This window comes from Cyprinus carpio, chromosome A4 (assembly GCF_018340385.1).
Source record: "Cyprinus carpio isolate SPL01 chromosome A4, ASM1834038v1, whole genome shotgun sequence".
NCBI lineage: Eukaryota > Metazoa > Chordata > Actinopteri > Cypriniformes > Cyprinidae > Cyprinus > Cyprinus carpio.
Window position 1 is genome coordinate 18,310,750 of NC_056575.1, and position 18,633 is coordinate 18,329,382.

An 18,633-nucleotide genomic window follows, 5' to 3' on the forward strand; every position below is an offset into this window, starting at 1 on the left:
TATTCTAAATCCACGTGTGCAGCGCACCTGCATCGCGTTAGCATTCGTTAGCTTGTCATTAGCATTTCCATTTTGTACCTATCGTGGTTTTCTTTTCTTTTTTCTTTTCTCCTCTCCTCTCTCTCGCTACTCTCTCGCTCCGGTTTTTCACAAGTTCATCAAACAACTGTGGTAAGAATCTTTCATCAATCACGGTGAGTAATGGTTTCTCCTGCTATTGTTATTTCCACCGCTTGCCACATGTATAGTTTATCTCTCTCTGTTGAGGACAAGGGATTCACATGTGATAAATGCAGGGAAATAGTTAGGCTGACAGAGAAGATTTTAGAATTAAAGACACGCATCCAAACTTTAATTGAGGACAGTAAGAATGTTAGGGCTCTAGATATGGCTGTGGATGCGACTAGCTCAGGGAGTGCTGTACATTGTTCGGTTCCGGTAACGGCGCCTTTGCAGCAGGGCAACTGGGTGACTGTGAGGCGGCATAGTCGTGGGTCTAAACACTGCTCTTCTGTTCCGATCAAAACATTAAACAGGTTGTCGCCACTCAGTGAAGCACCCACTGAGAAACATAATGAAAGAGCTCAAGTTATTGGCGATTCTATTGTACGGAACGTAAAAATAGAGACACCAGCCACCACAGGTCAATGTTTACCGGGAGCCAGAGCACCTGACATCTTGGCAAATTTAAAAGTGCTGGCTAATGCTAAACGTTAATACAGTAAGATTGTTATTCACGCCGGCACTAATGATGTTCGACTTCGCCAGTCGGAGATCACTAAAAATAATATTAAAGAGGTGTGTGAACTTGCATGATGTCAGACACTGTAATATGCTCTGGTCCCCTCCCTGCTTACCGTGGTGATGAGATGCATAGCAGATTGTCATCACTCAATGGCTGGATGTCTGTGCCCGCAGAATAACATGGGTTTCATAGACAATTGGACGAGCTTTTGGGGCAGACCTGACCTGTTGAAAAGAGATGGTCTTAATCCCTCCTGGGGTGGTGCCGCTCTTCTCTCTAGAAATATGGCACATAGTCTTAAAGTTTGTACTTGACTAACTGGGGCCCAGGTCAGGAAGCAGACAGACTGGCTAAACCGACCGTCTGCTAGCCGCCTCACGTCACAGAAGTCCGTTAATTCTCAGCACATAGAGACTCTTTCACCTAGATATCACACTATAGAGACAAAAAACGTCCAAACCAATTTAAGAGTAACAATTTAATTGATGTTTAACAAATAAAAATCAGCAATATGGATAAACAAATGATAAAGCTTGGCTTATTGAATATCAGGTCCCTTTCTACGAAAGTACTTTTTGTAAATGATATGATCACTGATCATAACCTAGATGTGCTCTGTTTGACAGAAACCTGGCTAAAACCTGATGATTACATTACTTTAAATGAGTCTACCCCCCAAGATTATTGTTATAAACATGAGCTGCATCCAAAAGATAAGGGGGGGGGGGGATAATGCTTCATATAACATTATCCAGAGAAACAAATGTTAATGATAAATCCCCTGTGATGTTTGTACTGGCTACTGTATACAGGCCACCAGGGCACCATACAGACTTTATTAAAGAGTTTGCTGATTTTTACATCCGAGTTAGTGCTGGCTGCTGATGAAGTTTTAATTGTTGGTGATTTAAATATCCATGTTGATAATGAAAAAGATGCATTGGGATCAGCATTTATAGACATTCTGAACTCTATTGGGGTTAGACAACACGTCTCAGGACCTACTCATTGTCGAAATCATACTCTAGATTTAATACTGTCACATGGAATTGATGTTGATGGTGTTGAAATTATGCAGCCAAGTGATGATATCTAAGATCATTATTTAGTTTTGTGCAAACTTCACATAGCTAAAACTGTAAATTATACATTTTGTTACATGTAAGGTAGAACCATCACTTCTACCACAAAAGACTGCTTTGTAAGTAATCTTCCTGATGTATCCCAATTCCTTAGCATATCCAAAACCTCAGAACAACTTAATGATGTAACAGAAACTATGGACACTCTCTTTTCTAGCATTTTAAATACAGTTGCTCCTTTACGCTTAAGGAAGGTTAAGGAAAACAGTCTGACACCATGGTATAATGAGCACACTCGCACCCTAAAGAGAGCAGCCCGGAAAATGGAGTACAGCTGGAGGAAAACAAAACTAGAGGTGTTTCGTATGGCTTGGCGGGAAAGTACATTATCCTACAGAAAAGCATTAAAAACTGCTAGATCTGATTACTTTTCGTCTCTTTTAGTAGAAAACAAACATAACCCCAGGTATTTATTCAATACAGTGGCTAAATTGATGAAAAATAAAGCATCAACAAGTGTTGACATTTCCCAACATCACGGCAGTAATGACTTTATGAACTACTTTACTTCTAAGATCGATACTATTAGAGATAAAATTAACCATGCAGCCATCAACTACAGTATCGCACCAGACAGTGCACTATAGATCCCCTGAGGAACAGTTCCACTCATTCTCTACTATAGGAGAGGAAGAATTGTATAAATTTGTTGTTGGTTTAGATGATTTAACATGTATGTTAGACCCTATTCTAAGCTCCTAAAAGAGGTGCTTCCAGAAGTCATAGATCCTCTTCTGACTATTATTAATTCATCATTGTCTTTAGGATATGTCCCCAAAACCTTCAAACTGGCTGTTAAGCCTCTCATCAAAAAAAAAAAAAAAAAAAAACACAACTTGACCCCAAAGAACTAGTTAATTATAGACCGATCTCGAATCTCCCTTTTCTGTCCAAGATACTAGAAAAGGTAGTATCCTTACAATTATATTCCTTCTTAGAGAAAAATTATATCTGTGAGGATTTCCAGTCAGGATTTAGACCGTATCATAGTAATGAGATTGCTCTCCTTAGTGTTACAAATGACCTGCTCTTATCATCTGATCGTGGTCGTATCTCTCTATTAGTGCTATTGGATCTTAGTGCTGCCTTCGACACTATTGACCACAACATTCTTTTGCATAGACTAGAAAACTTTGTTGGCATTAATGGAAGTGCATTAGCATGGTTTAAATCGTACTTATATGACCCCCATAAATTCGTAGCAGTAAATGAAGAGGTATCATATTGATCAAAAGTGCAGTATGGAGTACCTCAAGGCTCAGTACTAGGGCCGTTACTCTTCACGCTTTACATGTTACCCTTGGGAGATATCATCAGGAAACACAGTGTTAGCTTTCTCTGTTATGCTGATGATACTCAGCTATATATTTCTTCGCAGCCCGGCGAAACATACCGATTTGAAAAACGGAATGCATAGTCGTATAAAAAAACTGGATGACGAGTAATTTCTTACTGCTAAATTCTGAAAAAACAGAGGTGTTAATTATAGGACCTAAAAACTTTGCATGTAATAACCTAGAACGCTGTCTAAGACTTGATGGCTGCTCTTTCAATTCTTCGTCATCAGTTAGGAACCTAGGTGTGCTATTTGATAGCAATCTTTCCTTAGAAAGCCATGTTTCTAGCATTTGTAAAACTGCATTTTTCCATCTCAACAATATATCTAAATTACGGCCTATGTTCTCAATGTCAAATGCAGAAATGTTAATCCATGCGTTTATGACCAAGGTTAGATTATTGTAATCCTTTATTGGGTGGTTGTTCTGCATGTTTAATAAACAAACTCCAGCTAGTCCAAACTGCAGCAGCTAGAGTTCTTACTAGAACCAGGAAATATGACCATATTAGCCCGGTTCTGTCAACACTGCACTGGCTCCCTATCAAACATTGTATAGATTTTAAAATCTTGCTTAATACGCTTCTAATATCCAAATCCATTAAAGGATTTTTAGGCTGCATTAATTAGGTAAACCGGAACCGGGAACCCTTCCCATAACATCCAATGTACTTGCTACATCGTTAAAAGAATGGCATCTACCCTAATATTAGTCTGTTTCTCTCTTATTCCGAGGTCACCGTAGCCCCCAGATTAGATGGTCACTGCAGTCACCCGGATCCAGTACGTATCAAGCCCAGATGGTGGATCAGCACCTAGAAAGAACCTCTACAGCCCTGAAAGACAGCGGAGACCAGGACAACTAGTTGAGCCCCAGATCCCCTGTAAAGACCTTGTCTCAGATGACCACCAGGAAAAGACCACAGGAAACAGATGATTTTTCTGCACAATCTGACTTTGCTGCAGCCTGGAATTGAACTGCTGGTTTCATCTGGCCAGTGGAGAACTGGCCCCCCAATTGAGCCTGGTTTCTCCAAAGGTTTTTTCTCCATTCTGTCACCAATGGAGTTTTGGTTCCTTGCTGCTGTCGCCTCTGGCTTGCTTAGTTGGGGACACTTCATTTACAGCGATATCGTTGACTTGATTGCAAATGATTGCACAGATACTATTTAAACTGAACTGAGATGAATGATGACATCACTGAATTCAATGATGAACTGCCTTTTACTGTCATTTTTTACATTAATGACACACTGTTTTCCTAATTAATGTTGTTCAGTTGCTTTGACACAATCTTTTTTGTTTAAAGCACCATATAAATAAAGGTGACTTGACTTGACTTGACTTTGGAGGTGGCTGGGAATGAGAAACCCGCTCCCTCAAACAGGCACTGACTGCAACTATAGGAGCTTAGTCAGTTACCTTTGAAGTGTTACAAACTGTGCTAGTGGAGATTGAGGGAATTCTAAATTCCAAGCCCTTGGGATATACTTCCTCTGACATTGCGGACCCAGACCCCATCACTCCAAACTCCCTGTTAATGGGGTGGCCAGATTCCTCCCTACCTCCAGTGGTATACCCAGAGTCAGAGCTCATAAGCAGGCAGCGGTGGTGCCACAGCCAAGTCCTTGCAGACCACTTCTGGAAGCACTTCTTGATGTTTTACCTTCCTGGGCTTCAGATTCATCAGAAGTGGCAAGATTACACATCAGACATTCAAGTTGGCACCACAGTTATGATAGTCGACCCACAGTTACCCTGAGCACTTTGGCCAGTTGGGCGAGTGTCAGAAGTTTCCCAGGTGCCGATGGCCGAGTGAGGGTGGCTAATATCAAGGTGGGCGTAAAGACATACATACGTCCAGTAGCACGTCTCATACAATTACCCAATATTCCTGAGTAACATAAGACTACTGTACATTTTATCTTTAATTTAGATGCCTTTTGTAATTTGTGCATATTCTCTTCAGAGAATCTGGGGGCGGCTGTTAAAAAGGCCATTCATTTGTTAGAATAATATGAGTGCTGATCACTTCTTTTCTTCTGCTGAGATTGACAGATGCACAGCATCCTGCGCAGCAGCCAATCAGAATTTGCACAGGCGAATATCCCACCCATGGCACTGGGAGTTGAGTTAGTCAAAGCGCCGATGCGGTCATAAAACCTCTGCCGTTACGCATACTATATGTTTATTACTTTCACGGGTGTTGTGCATCAATGAAAAAAAACACACACATACACCTGTATCCACTCAACAAGTAACTGAGTGTGGTAGTGACAAATAAAAGGGTTATTCCCAGATATAAGACATCTGTTGACTACATCTATTAACCAAGTCTCTTACCGGACACCCTGTGGTGGGTTTCAGATCTAACTGGCAATCTAAATCAAAGGGGCTATCAACAGCCAATTCATTATTTCAGTAAGCATTTCAGTTTAAATTAAATAATGATCTGTTAATAATTTGGTAATGTTTAATAAGTTCATTAGTTAACATTAACAAGCACATTATCTCATATTTCTAGATATGTGAATATATATTAAGTAATGATTATACATTATATAATGTTTGTTATTGATTTATTAATGAATACCATTATAAAGTGTTACCAAATCTAGACTTTTGACATCACTTTGTACTTTCCTTTCACCTTGGGAGAATGTGTATTGACATTTTCATGTTTAAAAAATGCCCACCAATGCAAGGAAATGAGGAGAGGGTAGCACGTTCTGTTTCAAGTTGTGTGAATTCATGACAGCATTGATAAAAAACAAAACATCTTCATCACTCATACATCCCTATATAAGTTACTACCATCAAACTCCACTGTGGGAACCGGGCACTTTCACTGTACTCCTCCTCTAGCAGCACCTGTTAGATCTAAAACTATTGACTTTGTCTCATGAGAACAAAGTAGGGATTTCCAGAGGTCTAATTTTTTAAAAAATATGTTACTTGGAAAAGGCTAAATTAGTTTATTGTGCTTTGGCTACAGTAGATAGTTTCAGTGTGGACAACAACCATGTATGATAAAAATAAATAAATCTTAGCAGTGTGATTTTTAGTAATAAATGTAATGCAAAAAAATAATAAATAAATAATAAAAAAAATCAATCAATCAAGTATTCGAAACTCAAACCTCAAAATCTCCAGATGACAGTTTGGACTCTTCAGTCCATCAGAGAGCAGCTTCACTCCAGAATCCTTCAGGTCATTGTTACTCAGGTCCAGCTCTCTCAGGACAGAGTTTGATGATTGAACAGTTGAAGACAATCTTTCACAGGACTGAGCAGTGAGATTGCATCCACATAGCCTGTGTAAAGTACAAAACAAGCAGTAATATAATGTGTTTACTTATTGTGTTTATTTATCTGGTAGGGTTTACAATCTGGAGCATTTATGGCTTCCAGAAAGCTTTGACTGTGGTGATACAGTTGAAGTAAACTCAATGATCAGTGAATACATCTGATGGTTTTAGCTTTAAGAAAGAATGGAAGGCTATAACACAAAATTAAAGGGCTTTCATTAGATTTTAAACATACGTTTCAGTAATTCAATTCTTCATAAAACACCTGTCACAGCAAGGCAGAAAAGGGAGAGTGGATCCAGTTGCAGCAAGTTTGTATTTGTTTAAAATAACAAAAATAAAAAAGATTGTCCAATAGGGCCCAAAGACAAAGAAAAAATAAACAGCAGGCAGGCAAACATGCACAGACAATAACTGACCATGAACTAAAAAACAAAAAACTAAGACGTATAAATGCATAAGATAATTAAAGCAACCTAAACATGCGCATCGCCCACATTTGTATTGGTGCAGAATGAGAGAGACACTTATAGCCTAGTGCATTTTACACAGTCTGCTAGTTTCACTTCTGCTTTAAATAAAGTGTATGCTTGACATTTAAAATAAATATTGTTTATAGTGAATGTCCCAATAATTTTTTGCTTGTTTTATATTTACGATTTAGTTTTAATCCAAATGCATGCGCTAATGGAGTGAACAGCAATCAAGATCATGCAACAGAAGTGTGCACTCTTGGACTCTCTATCTCTCCCCTTACCATCAAATAACTTTAGTAACTTGTGCATTGTTTTACTTGCTTGCTTTATCCGACCGAACTACAAACCTTCCAGTGATGTCTGTGAGATATTCAATCAACAAGCTCGCACATCTGTGCCACCATGCGTTCAATCCACTCAGCGCAGTCTGCTTATCAGCTCGTGCACATCCACTATACAGGCATGTATATTGAATGTTTAACATTATATTCATTATTTGCATGTACTTCATAGACATGCTTAATCTATAATAACTCCATTCTACTCTCAGTTGTTCTGTTTTCAGTGTTTCTGTTCACAGGCTGTGTGGTATCGGCTTTTGGTATCGGGGCATTTTTACGAGTATGAGTATGAGTACAGAGCGCAGTATCGGGCCCGATACCGGGTGCATCCCTACCTCTAACACTAGTGTCATGACATACATTTGTTTTTTATTTACTAGCACCATCTTGTGGCAGTTTAATGTTATAACAAAGAAATTGATTATTGTAAACCATTTTCTTAGTGGTTGGTTTAGGTCATGTGACTCTTGGGTTAGAGGTTAACCAGGAAATAGCCACTGTATTCTAGTTTTCTTTCTGTGTGGTGGGCCAACAAGTCATCTCTCTGTTTTCTTTACGTTTTGTGCCTCAGAAAGGCTTTGCCTGTAAGTTTGTTATCTTTTTTGCAGTGTTTGGCATGAATGTGTATATAAATATTTGTAATTCATTAGTTTGAGTTTAAAAAAAACGAACTATTCAACAGTGATGGCAATTTGTTTATAATTACACTAAGAAGAACTGATTGTAGCCTTTTAATATGTGCTCAGAGAATATTTGTAAACAGCGGAAATTCATTTGTGTTTATTTTGAGAATATTTTGTAACAAGACATTTGTAATCTTTGTATATTTCAGTTTTACAAAAAAGAGAAAGAAGAGGAAAGAACAAAACAGTAAAACTTTCAACTTTACTACTGTGTCTGCCCTTTTCTGACTCCTGTTAGCTATCTGTCAATGTTGCGTAGATGGAACACGCATCTAGGACAGAATAGTAAAAAGGCAACCGCTCAGTAGGTACTGAAGTTCAAGGAAAGCAAGCTTCAACTCCATCATTCCTCGTTCATCATCACGCCCTGTACTCCTAGACAGTATTAGCAATTCATGATGGCGGAGAAATCTACGGAGGCTGAGAAAGCTATGGAGGCTGGGGAAGCTACAGAGCGAAGTCAAGCATTTGAAACAAGATCTATAGCTTCTGCTTCGACTAATAGATCTAGAAGCTCATCGGCTAGCGCAGCTGCTGCCAAGGCTCGCGCTAAACTGGAAGCTGCACGGGCCAGGACTGAATTCCTTAAAAAAGAATCAGAAATCTTGATTGAGAAAGCTCAACTGAAAGTTACAGAGGCATGCATGGAAGCGTCACTGGCAGCTATAAAGCATGAAAGTGAGGTGGCAGCAGCCATTGCGGAGACGAAGGTTTTGGAGGCAGCAGCAGATAGTGAACTTGGAGAAAGGATTTCCAATGTGAGAGAAGTTTCTGATCGCACTCGTGATTACGTCATGAATCAGTCTCAACTGAGGTTATTGTCTCCGGCTGGAGATGAGCCATGTCAACTACCTCTAAAGCCTATTGTCCATGTGTTGAGGCCTGAGACACCTCCAAGGCATCATCGCTTAGCATCTTGGGATGTCAGAGATTCTAACAATAAACCTGATACTGAGAGTATAACGCATCCTCAGAAGTCAGTGCAAACAACTAGTCAAAAATACCAAATTCCACCGTTCACTTCTTCTCCATATAAGACAACACCACAACCATCGTTCAACAACGACACTAATGTGAGTGAGGTCGCCAGGTACTTAGCACGCCGAGAGCTTGTTAATTCAGGGCTCTTCAAGTTTGATGATCGTCCCGAGAATTATTGGGCGTGGAAGTCCTCTTTCATCAACGCAATTGAAGGTTTGCACCTATCAGCTGCTGAGCAGTTAGACCTTCTGTCTAAATGGTTGGGAGAACAGTCTTCACAACATGTGCGAAGGATCAGAGCTGTGCACACAGGTAATCCAAACGCAGGCTTGGGAAAAGCATGGGAGCGCTTGGAAGATTGCTATGGCTCTCCAGAGATTATTGAGAAATCCCTCTTTGACAGGATTGATAGCTTTCCAAAAATCAGCAACAAAGATGCGAAAAAGCTTAGAGAACTTGGAGATCTTCTACAGGAAGTGGAGTCTGCGAAACATGAAGGCTACCTACCCGGACTTACTTATCTTGACACCGCACGTGGTGTTGCTCCCATCGTAGATAAGTTACCTTACAGTCTTCAGGAGAGGTGGATGGCTCAAGGTTCTCAGTACAAATCAGCACATCAAGTCGCCTTTCCTCCATTCTCATTCTTCTGTGATTTCATCAGCAGAGAGGCTCGAACACGCAACGATCAAAGTTTTGCTCTGTCTTCAGGAATCCATAGTGTGTTGAAACCAGAGCAGCAATTCAAGAGACAAATGAAAAGCTCAGTCTACACTCACAAGACGGAAGTGTCAGCGGTGACTGTGAGTCAGACACACAGCTCAAACTATGAGTTGGATGATGTGAATAAGGTCTGCCCGATTCATAAGAAGCCCCACCCTCTCAATCGTTGCAGAGGTTTTAGGATCAAACCTCTGGATGAGCGCAAGACTTTTCTAAAGGAGAAAGGTGTTTGCTACAGGTGCTGTGCAACAACCACTCATCTGGCCAGGGACTGTAAGGCAGCTATTAAATGTAAGGAGTGTGGCAGTGATGCTCATATCGCAGTGCTTCATCCAGGACCACCGCCTTCAAACTTATTTGATCATGGCGGGGAGGGAGAGAAAGACACGCCTCAACCTGCTATAACTTCCAAGTGTACAGAAGTCTGTGGTTACGGTGAATGTTCACGGTCATGCTCTAAGATTTGCCTGGCTAAGGTTTACCCAGAAGGCCACCCAGAAGGAGCAATCAAGCTTTATGTGATCCTGGATGACCAGAGCAATAGATCGCTCGCTAGAACCAAGTTCTTCGACTTGCTGCATGTCAAAGGAGAGAACTCAACATATACTCTACGTACCTGTGCAGGTGTGACAGAGACTGCGGGAAGAAGAGCTACTGGTTTCATTATAGAGTCTTTAGATGGAGTAATGAAGGTGAAATTGCCAACGTTGATCGAATGCAACAATATGCCAGACGACAGGGCCGAGATACCAACACCTGATGCAGCACGTTGGCACACTCACCTAAAGCCCATCGCGAATTGCATTCCTCCTTTGGATCCAGAAGCCCAAATTCTTCTCCTTTTGGGTCGTGACATCCTTCAGGTTCATAAAGTACGGGAGCAACGTAATGGTCCTAATAACGCACCCTACACACAAAGACTAGACCTAGGATGGGTCGTAGTCGGAGACGTCTGCTTAGGATCTGTCCACAGGTCTGCAGCACTTAGTGCTTACCGTACCCATGTACTTGATAATGGATGTCCTTCTCTACTTCCTCCATGCCCCAACAAACTCAGTGTTAGGGAGAAGTTTGACATCAAGCCTCCGCCTGAGATATCTCTGGCGCACGGCACCTTCATCTTTGATGACTATGCCATAGGAGATACCATCTTTGAGAGGACAAAGGAGGATAATAAAGTTGGATTGTCTATTGAAGACAGGCGTTTTTTGGACATCATGGATAAAGAGATGTTCATGGACGAGAGCAATAGTTGGGTCACACCACTCCCATTCAGAACACCTCGCCAACGACTCCCTAATAATAGAGAACAGGCATTTACACGCCTAACCTCCCTTTTGGCGCACACTGGAAAAGAAGCCTGAGATGAAGTCTCATTTTGTTACCTTCATGCAGAACATCTTTGATCGTGACCATGCCGAAGTAGCCCCTCCTCTTCGAGAAGGCCAGGAATGTTGGTATTTACCTACCTTTGGGGTGTACCACCCACAGAAGCCTGATCAGATCAGAGTTGTCTTCGACTCCCAGCGCGCAAAAACAGGGCATCTCCTTGAACGATGTTCTTCTCTATGGTCCTGACTTAAATAATAGCCTCTTGGGAGTCTTACTATGTTTTAGAAGGGAGCTGGTAGCTGTAACTGCAGACATCGAACAGATGTTTCACAGCTTCATTGTGAAAGAGGAAGATAGAGACTTCCTTCGTTTTCTCTGGTTCAAGGATAATGACACCAGCAAAGGGATTATTGAATACCGCATGAAGGTGCACGTGTTCGGTAATAGTCCATCTCCTGCTGTAGCCATTTATGGTCTTCGACGAGCAGCGGCTTATGGTGAGGAGGAATATGGTTCAGATGCCAGACACTTTGTAGAGAGAGAATTCTACGTCGATGATGGACTTTTGTCAACACCCACAGCTGCGGGAACAATCGATCTGTTGACATGAACAAAGAAAATGCTGGCAACTTCAAATTTAAAATTGCACAAGTTTGCTTCTAATAGCAAGGAAGTAATGAATGCATTTCCGACCGAAGATCATGCGAAGGGACTCAAAGATCTCAACTTGGAAGTTGACCCTACCCCCATCCAACGTAGTCTCAGACTTAGCTGGGATGTGAAGGGGGACACATTCACCTTTCATGTAACCGACATTAAGAAGCCCTTTACTCGGAGAGGGATACTGGCTACTGTCAACAGTCTCTTCGACCCACTTGGGTTCGTTGCCCCTGTCATCATTGAAGGGAAATTCCTGATACGAGAACTCTCAGGTGAGACTTGTGACTGGGATTCTCCCCTCCCTGAAGACAAGGAAGAAGCATGGAATGCATGGAGGAGATCCCTACAAGATCTCAAACAGCTGGAGATTCCTAGAACATATGTTTATACTGCTGCTCTCTCTACAGCTCTGAGGAAGAAACTCCACATTTTCTCTGATGCTTCTGTCAAAGCGATTGCAGCAGTGGCATATCTTCGTGTCATCAATGGCGAAGGAGCATGCCACACTGGGTTCATATTGGGGAAGGCCAAATTAGCTCCACAAGCTGCTCATACCATTCCCAGGCTGGAACTAGGAGCTGCGGTTTTAGCTGCAGAGATAGCAGAGATAATCACAAACGAGCTGGACTTCACTTTAGATGCTGTGGAGTTTTACACGGATAGTAGAGTCGTCCTGGGGTACATCTATAACCAGACAAGACGGTTCTATGTATACGTAGCCAACAGAGTGCAGCGTATCCATAGAGTGTCAAACCCAATGCAATGGCACTATGTGTCTACTAAGCATAACCCTGCAGATCATGCCACCCGCTCCGTTCCTGCAGCTCTGTTGGGCACCACCACCTGGTTTACAGGACCTGCCTTCCTGTCGCAAATGGATCAGAATCTGTCTCTGGAGGAGAGGGAATTTGACCTCCTCGGGCCAGAGTTGGACACAGAAGTTCGTCCTCTTGCTACTACTGTATCCGATGATTTTCATCTTGAATGTCAACGATTCGAGCGATTCTCTTCTTGGAGGTCATTAGTCAGAGCCATAGCTTTTCTCATACATGTCGCCCAGACTTACAAGTCATCTGATGATAGAGAAAGAGCCTGCAGCTCATGGCACTACTGTGCTAAGCCTCGTACAGTGAAAGAGTTGTTACAAGCAGAGGAAGTTGTAATCAAGAGTATTCAGAGGGAAGCTTACCAAGAAGAGCTCACCTGCATCGCCAAAAAAGATGACATCCCGAGGCACAGTGCTCTGAAAAAACTGAACCCTTACGTAGATAGTAGAGGTCTTCTCAGGATAGGAGATCGGCTTAAAAATGCAACTTTGGATCTCCAAGAGAAGTTTCCTTTGATTGTTCCAGGACGCAGTCATGCTGCGAAGCTACTTGTGGAGTATTACCATGATCGAGTCAAGCATCAGGGTCGTGTGTTTACTGAATCAGCTATCCGCAATGCAGGGTATTGGATTATTGGTGTTAGGAAGCTTATCAACAGCATTGTACACAAGTGCATCGTATGCAACAAGCTTCGTGGGAAGGTAACTGAGCAGAAGATGGCGGACTTGCCCATCGATCGCCTGAGCACTGAACCTCCCTTCACGAACGTCGGTCTTGATGTTTTTGGACCTTGGACAGTTGTCGCAAGGCGCACGCGAGGAGGACAAGCTCAGAGCAAAAGATGGGCTGTTCTTTTCACTTGTATGAGTATTCGTGCCATACATATTGAGCTGATTGACAGTATGGATTCATCCACCTTTATAAACGCCTTGAGAAGGGTTTTTTGCTCTACGAGGTCCTGTCAAACAAATTCGGTCTGATTGCGGGACCAATTTTGTAGGAGCCTGTAAAGAGCTGGAAATTGTGGTAAATGATCCTCAAGAGCCTAGTGTGAGGAAGTACCTGAGTGGAGAGGGTTGTTCATGGGTCTTCAATCCACCTCATGCATCCCACATGGGAGGAGCCTGGGAGCGGATGATAGGAGTCTCCAGGCGCATACTAGATTCCATGCTACAACAGATCAGTCCTTCCCGCTTGACACATGAAGTGTTGTCCACCTTGATGGCAGAGGTTACAGGAATCGTCAATTCAAGACCCCTTGTTCCTATTTCAACAGACCCAGATTCACCTTTCTTGTTAACGCCAGCCATGCTCCTAACTCAAAAGGGTCATACACTCCTCCCACCTCCAGGTGATTTCAAGGAAACCAATCTCCATAGACAGCAATGGAGAAGGGTGCAACATCTTGCTAATACTTTCTGGAATAGATGGAGGCGTGAATACCTCTCAACGCTTCAAAGCCGAAGCAAATGGCAAGAGGAACGACGAAATCTAAGAGAGGGCGATGTTGTCCTTCTTAAGGATGCTCAAGTAAGCGCAATGAATGGCCTATGGCTCTTGTGACCAAGACTTTTCCTGGCAGTGACAAAAAGAGTCAGAACGGTTGAACTAAGAGTTGCAAGGAATGGGACAATCAAGACATTCCTCAGACCTATATCGGAAACAGTTCTGCTCATGCCAACGGAGGACTGATATTTGTGAGATCTTATGTGAACATTCTCAGGTTATATGGTGGTATCTAAACAAATACCAGGCGGGGAGTGTCATGACATACATTTGTTTTTTATTTACTAGCACCATCTTGTGGCAGTTTAATGTTATAACAAAGAAATTGATTATTGTAAACCATTTTCTTAGTGGTTGGTTTAGGTCATGTGACTCTTGGGTTAGAGGTCAACCAGGAAATAGCCACTGTATTCTAGTTTTCTTTCTGTGTGGTGGGCCAACAAGTCATCTCTCTGTTTTCTTTACGTTTTGTGCCTCAGAAAGGCTTTGCCTGTAAGTTTGTTATCTTTTTTGCAGTGTTTGCATGAATGTGTATATAAATATTTGTAATTCATTAGTTTGAGTTTAAAAAAAACTAACTATTCAACAGTGATGGCAATTTGTTTATAATTACACTAAGAAGAACTGATTGTAGCCTTTTAATATGTGCTCAGAGAATATTTGTAAACAGCGGAAATTCATTTGTGTTTATTTTGAGAATATTTTGTAACAAGACATTTTGTAATCTTTGTATAATTTCAGGGACCAGGAACCAGACCATTGCTTTTAATTAGGTTATTTTAAGGACAGTGTAGAGGCATGACTACAATCTTGCAGGGTTTTTGGGTTTATAATATATGCTTGTGGTTCTGAAAAAACAAATAACAAATAAGTTTAAAATCTATGAAATTATATCCATATACTTTCCAATAACTAAAACAGAAACTAACTGTAAAGTGTGCAAATTAATTACCCACATTTGTCAAAGAAATAAGCTGCCATGAAACAGTCACATGTATGGGAAACGTGACTAAATAAAAAGTGCACCACAGATTATGACGAATATTACTGGTGAAACTTAAAAGTCAAAGATTTGGAAACTCAAAGTATCCAGCTATACAATACACAATAAGCGAAAATATCTTAATTCGACCCGCCAAACATAATATACACTGGGTTTATAATAGTTAACAGGAATATTAAATGAATCGAGCATTGCTCTCTAGAGCTGGCCATAATCCAATATACACCCGAACACAATAATCTAAATGATAAATAAGACTGAGAATAGAAAACTTCTATATGGCATCACGCACCACAATCTACTTATTATATCCCGAATGGCATCAACTTCGTCTGCACGCCCCACGTCGGCATTATTTTTTTTCTTGCCAGTCTGCGGCCATAACGGAGCGCTGCTCACTGCTTATTGCAATGCACTCTGGTTTATTAAGCACATCCAGTCTGCACGTATTGGCGCATATGTATTGTTCAGTTTATCTGCGCGCCTTTCTTACGCCGCCCCCAAATGTGTGGAGCACATTTGTTCTCTGCATAATATCTTCGTTCATAGCTGTGAACATTTCGTTACTTCATTTTGACCTCTGATAGAAGCATCAGCCTGTCTAACCGTCTCAGTGTAGGTTCGTCATTGATCTTTACCCTCCAATGTCCTTACATGTCCCCTCAGCAACTGGGGTTTCACTTTGGTGACCACTCCTATAGGCCTGCGCTCTTTTTGGGAGTTGGGGGCCATCACATACACAGAGCTAGGGATATCTGGGAGATGGGAATACCATTTCTGGCGGGAACTGTAGAACTTGGGAATATTTCTTAATAAAAATAGCCAAACTTGGTCAGCCAAATTTGGGAATGTCTCCATCGGGCTCTCAGGATTTCGGATTTGGGGTACACTACTTGGGGCAGGGATCCGTCCCGCCACCCCATCAGAAGAAAACTTGGAGTCACCGGATCAAGGTCCTTAGGGTTGAATAATACATATCCCAATGGTTTAGCATTCAACATGCCTTCTACTTCCAGGAGAACAGTATGGAGCACTTCCTCTGTGACAGCTTGACTTCCTACTACTCTGTAAAATGCTGTTTTCACAGAGCGAATTTCCCTTTCCCAAAGTTCCGCCGCAGTGGGTGCGCCAGGTGTGTTGAGTGAAATGTATCTTATGTTTGGCAAGCTGGAGTTGGAGTTCTGGAGACAGTTCCGCAAGAGCCTCTCGTATCTCTCTTTCTCCTCCCCGGAAATATTGTTCCCTGGTCGGAGAACAACTCAGCTGGTGTCCCTCTTCTGGCGATGAACCTCCTCAAGCCATTAAGGAGGAGTCGCATCATACTGGTGAGGGTCTCTAGATTAAAACTGGGTTGTAAGGCATTAAATTGATTCCACCTCTCTTTTCGGTCCCCTGCCCCCCTTAAATAACAAAGGGCCCGAAACTTCATCCCCGCGAGTAAAATCTGGCTTATAGGCGTAGGCGTGCTATAGGGGAAGTCTGCCATCTTAGGAATTTTAGGTTTGATTTCCTCGTCTACAGTCTTGCAGTATCTGATTCGTCCCAATTGCCTCTCACCTGTAAAATCCAAAACTTGCGGCGGATCTTGCAAACACTCTCTCAGGGCCGGGTGGCCGAGTCGAGAACGTAGTCTTGGAAACAAAAGCTTAGTGGGGGATGGGGGTGATCCAGAATAATGGATGCACACACTGGGGGAAGTCTTCAGATTGTCTCAACTGCCCCAAACCTTAATGGGTTTCAAACTGTCTTGTCCACTCTGGGGACAGCGGTAGTAACGCTATACGTTGAACTGTTTTTTTCCCATTTCGCAGTAGGCTGAACTCCCCTGTGAACTATCCCGTGGCCTTCTTAGGGTAAAAATCCCCGGCTGTACTGTAGTCCATCAACGCTCAGAGCTCTTTTTTTTTTACTTGCCGCCCCTTGAACTTCTTTTACTTGCCTCCAAAAGTTCCCTCCAAGTTGTGTACTGATCCATCTGGAGGTAAGGCTCCCTGTCAGGTATGGTCTAGTGACTCCACAGAATATAGACTTGCCGAAGTTCTGTGTACCCTCGTCTATTACTGTTGTTGGTGGGGCGGCCATTTGTCGGGCTTTGAAGAAAAAGGGGTGGCCCTGGTCCACCCCGGGTTTGGCTCCCGCCAGTTTTTTCACTTCTTACCCTCTGGTGGTCCCCCCATCAGGTTTTTTCGCTGATTCAACATAAACGCCATGAAATCGATCAGGGGACCCCCCGAATTTTCTGCCACTCGGTGCCAACAAAACTTTAATCGACATGACTCAAGTGGAACCAGGACAAAACCTGGTTGAATCGTCCAATGGTGTCGGCGGGTTGGGGTAGCTCTCGTTCTAACAATCTACTGAGTTGGGCTCCTGTGAGGGCAGCACAGAGCTCCAGTCTGGGCATTGAGTGCAGTCGTTTAGGTGCAATTCTTGAACGGGCTACAATGAAGGAAAATAAGGCTGACCCTGAGTATCAACTGTCCTCAGGTAAGCGACAGCTCCATAGGATTGTTCCGAGGCATCAGAGAACACATGTATCTCATGAGTTATTCTTCTCTCATCCATGGCAGGAGGTACGTTATGCTCGGGGGAACGTGATCCTCGGCAGGAATTTAACTCTCCTTCCCAATCCCTCCAGCCTGTAGCAATCCGGGCGGCAGCTGGGGGTCGTCCCAGCTCTGTGTTTGTCCCATAGTTGTCTCACTAATATTTTGGCACGGGTGGTGTATGCGAATAGGACCGGCAGCCTTGAAGACACGATTAGGGTGGGACATTACAGGGTCCCACCCGACTTGTCGAGCAGTCCATTCGGCCACAGCAGTGTGTTTATTGACCTCGACAAATCCCCTAGTGGAAGAGCTTTTCAAGAACGTAGAGAAACTGTGGCAAGTGGACGTACTTCCTATCAAGAATGAGAAAGAGGTTACCAGGTCACGACAAGATCAAGAGGCCATTAACATGCTTGAATTAAAGACCAATCGAGTTAAAGTGGACGGAGTTTTACGTTATGCCACCCCGCTGCTTAGGCACAAAGATATGCCTCTTTTCCAAGCCACAAAGGAAATGGTAATGCCCAGCCTCCGGAACACCGAACGGTGCCTCGTTAAAGACCCGGAACGAGCGAAGGCATACAACGCTGAAATTCAGAAACTGACTCAGGCCGGAGTAGTTAGGAAGCTGAACTACCATGAGATGACACAATCAGTTGAATCATGGTATATTCCACACCACATGGTGACCCACAATAGCAAGAATCGTATAGTGTTCAACTGCTCTTACCAGTACCGAGGTCTGAACCTAAATCAGTGGCTGTTACCTGGACCCACCTTAGGACCCTCACTCCTAGGAGTGCTGTTTACGATTTCGAGAGCATAGTGTAGCCATAAGTGGTGACGTGAAAGCCATGTTCCACCAGGTCCGCCTGCTCCCTGAAGATCGCCCCCTTCTGAGATTTGTCTGGAGAGACCTGGAAAGAGACCAAATTCCATCTGTGTATGAGTGGCAGGTTTTACCTTTTGGTACGACGTGTAGTCCGTGCTGTGCCACTTACGCCATGCAGCACCATGTAATC

At 42.7% G+C, this 18,633-nt stretch overlaps 1 protein-coding gene across 1 annotated transcript in view; it reads right to left on the reverse strand.

The window, feature by feature from the left end:
• The window catches only part of LOC109063633 (stonustoxin subunit alpha-like), a 29,579-nt gene extending 22,109 nt beyond the window's left edge, over window positions 1-7,470 (reverse strand). The window contains exons 1-3 of the mRNA XM_042746089.1: window positions 7,465-7,470; window positions 7,354-7,366; window positions 6,363-6,576 (exon numbers count right to left, since the gene is read on the reverse strand). Coding sequence (XP_042602023.1) covers window positions 6,363-6,576; window positions 7,354-7,366; window positions 7,465-7,470 — 233 coding nt within the window. The remainder of the gene's footprint in view (window positions 1-6,362; window positions 6,577-7,353; window positions 7,367-7,464) is intronic.
• Window positions 7,471-18,633: the final 11,163 nt, after the last annotated feature.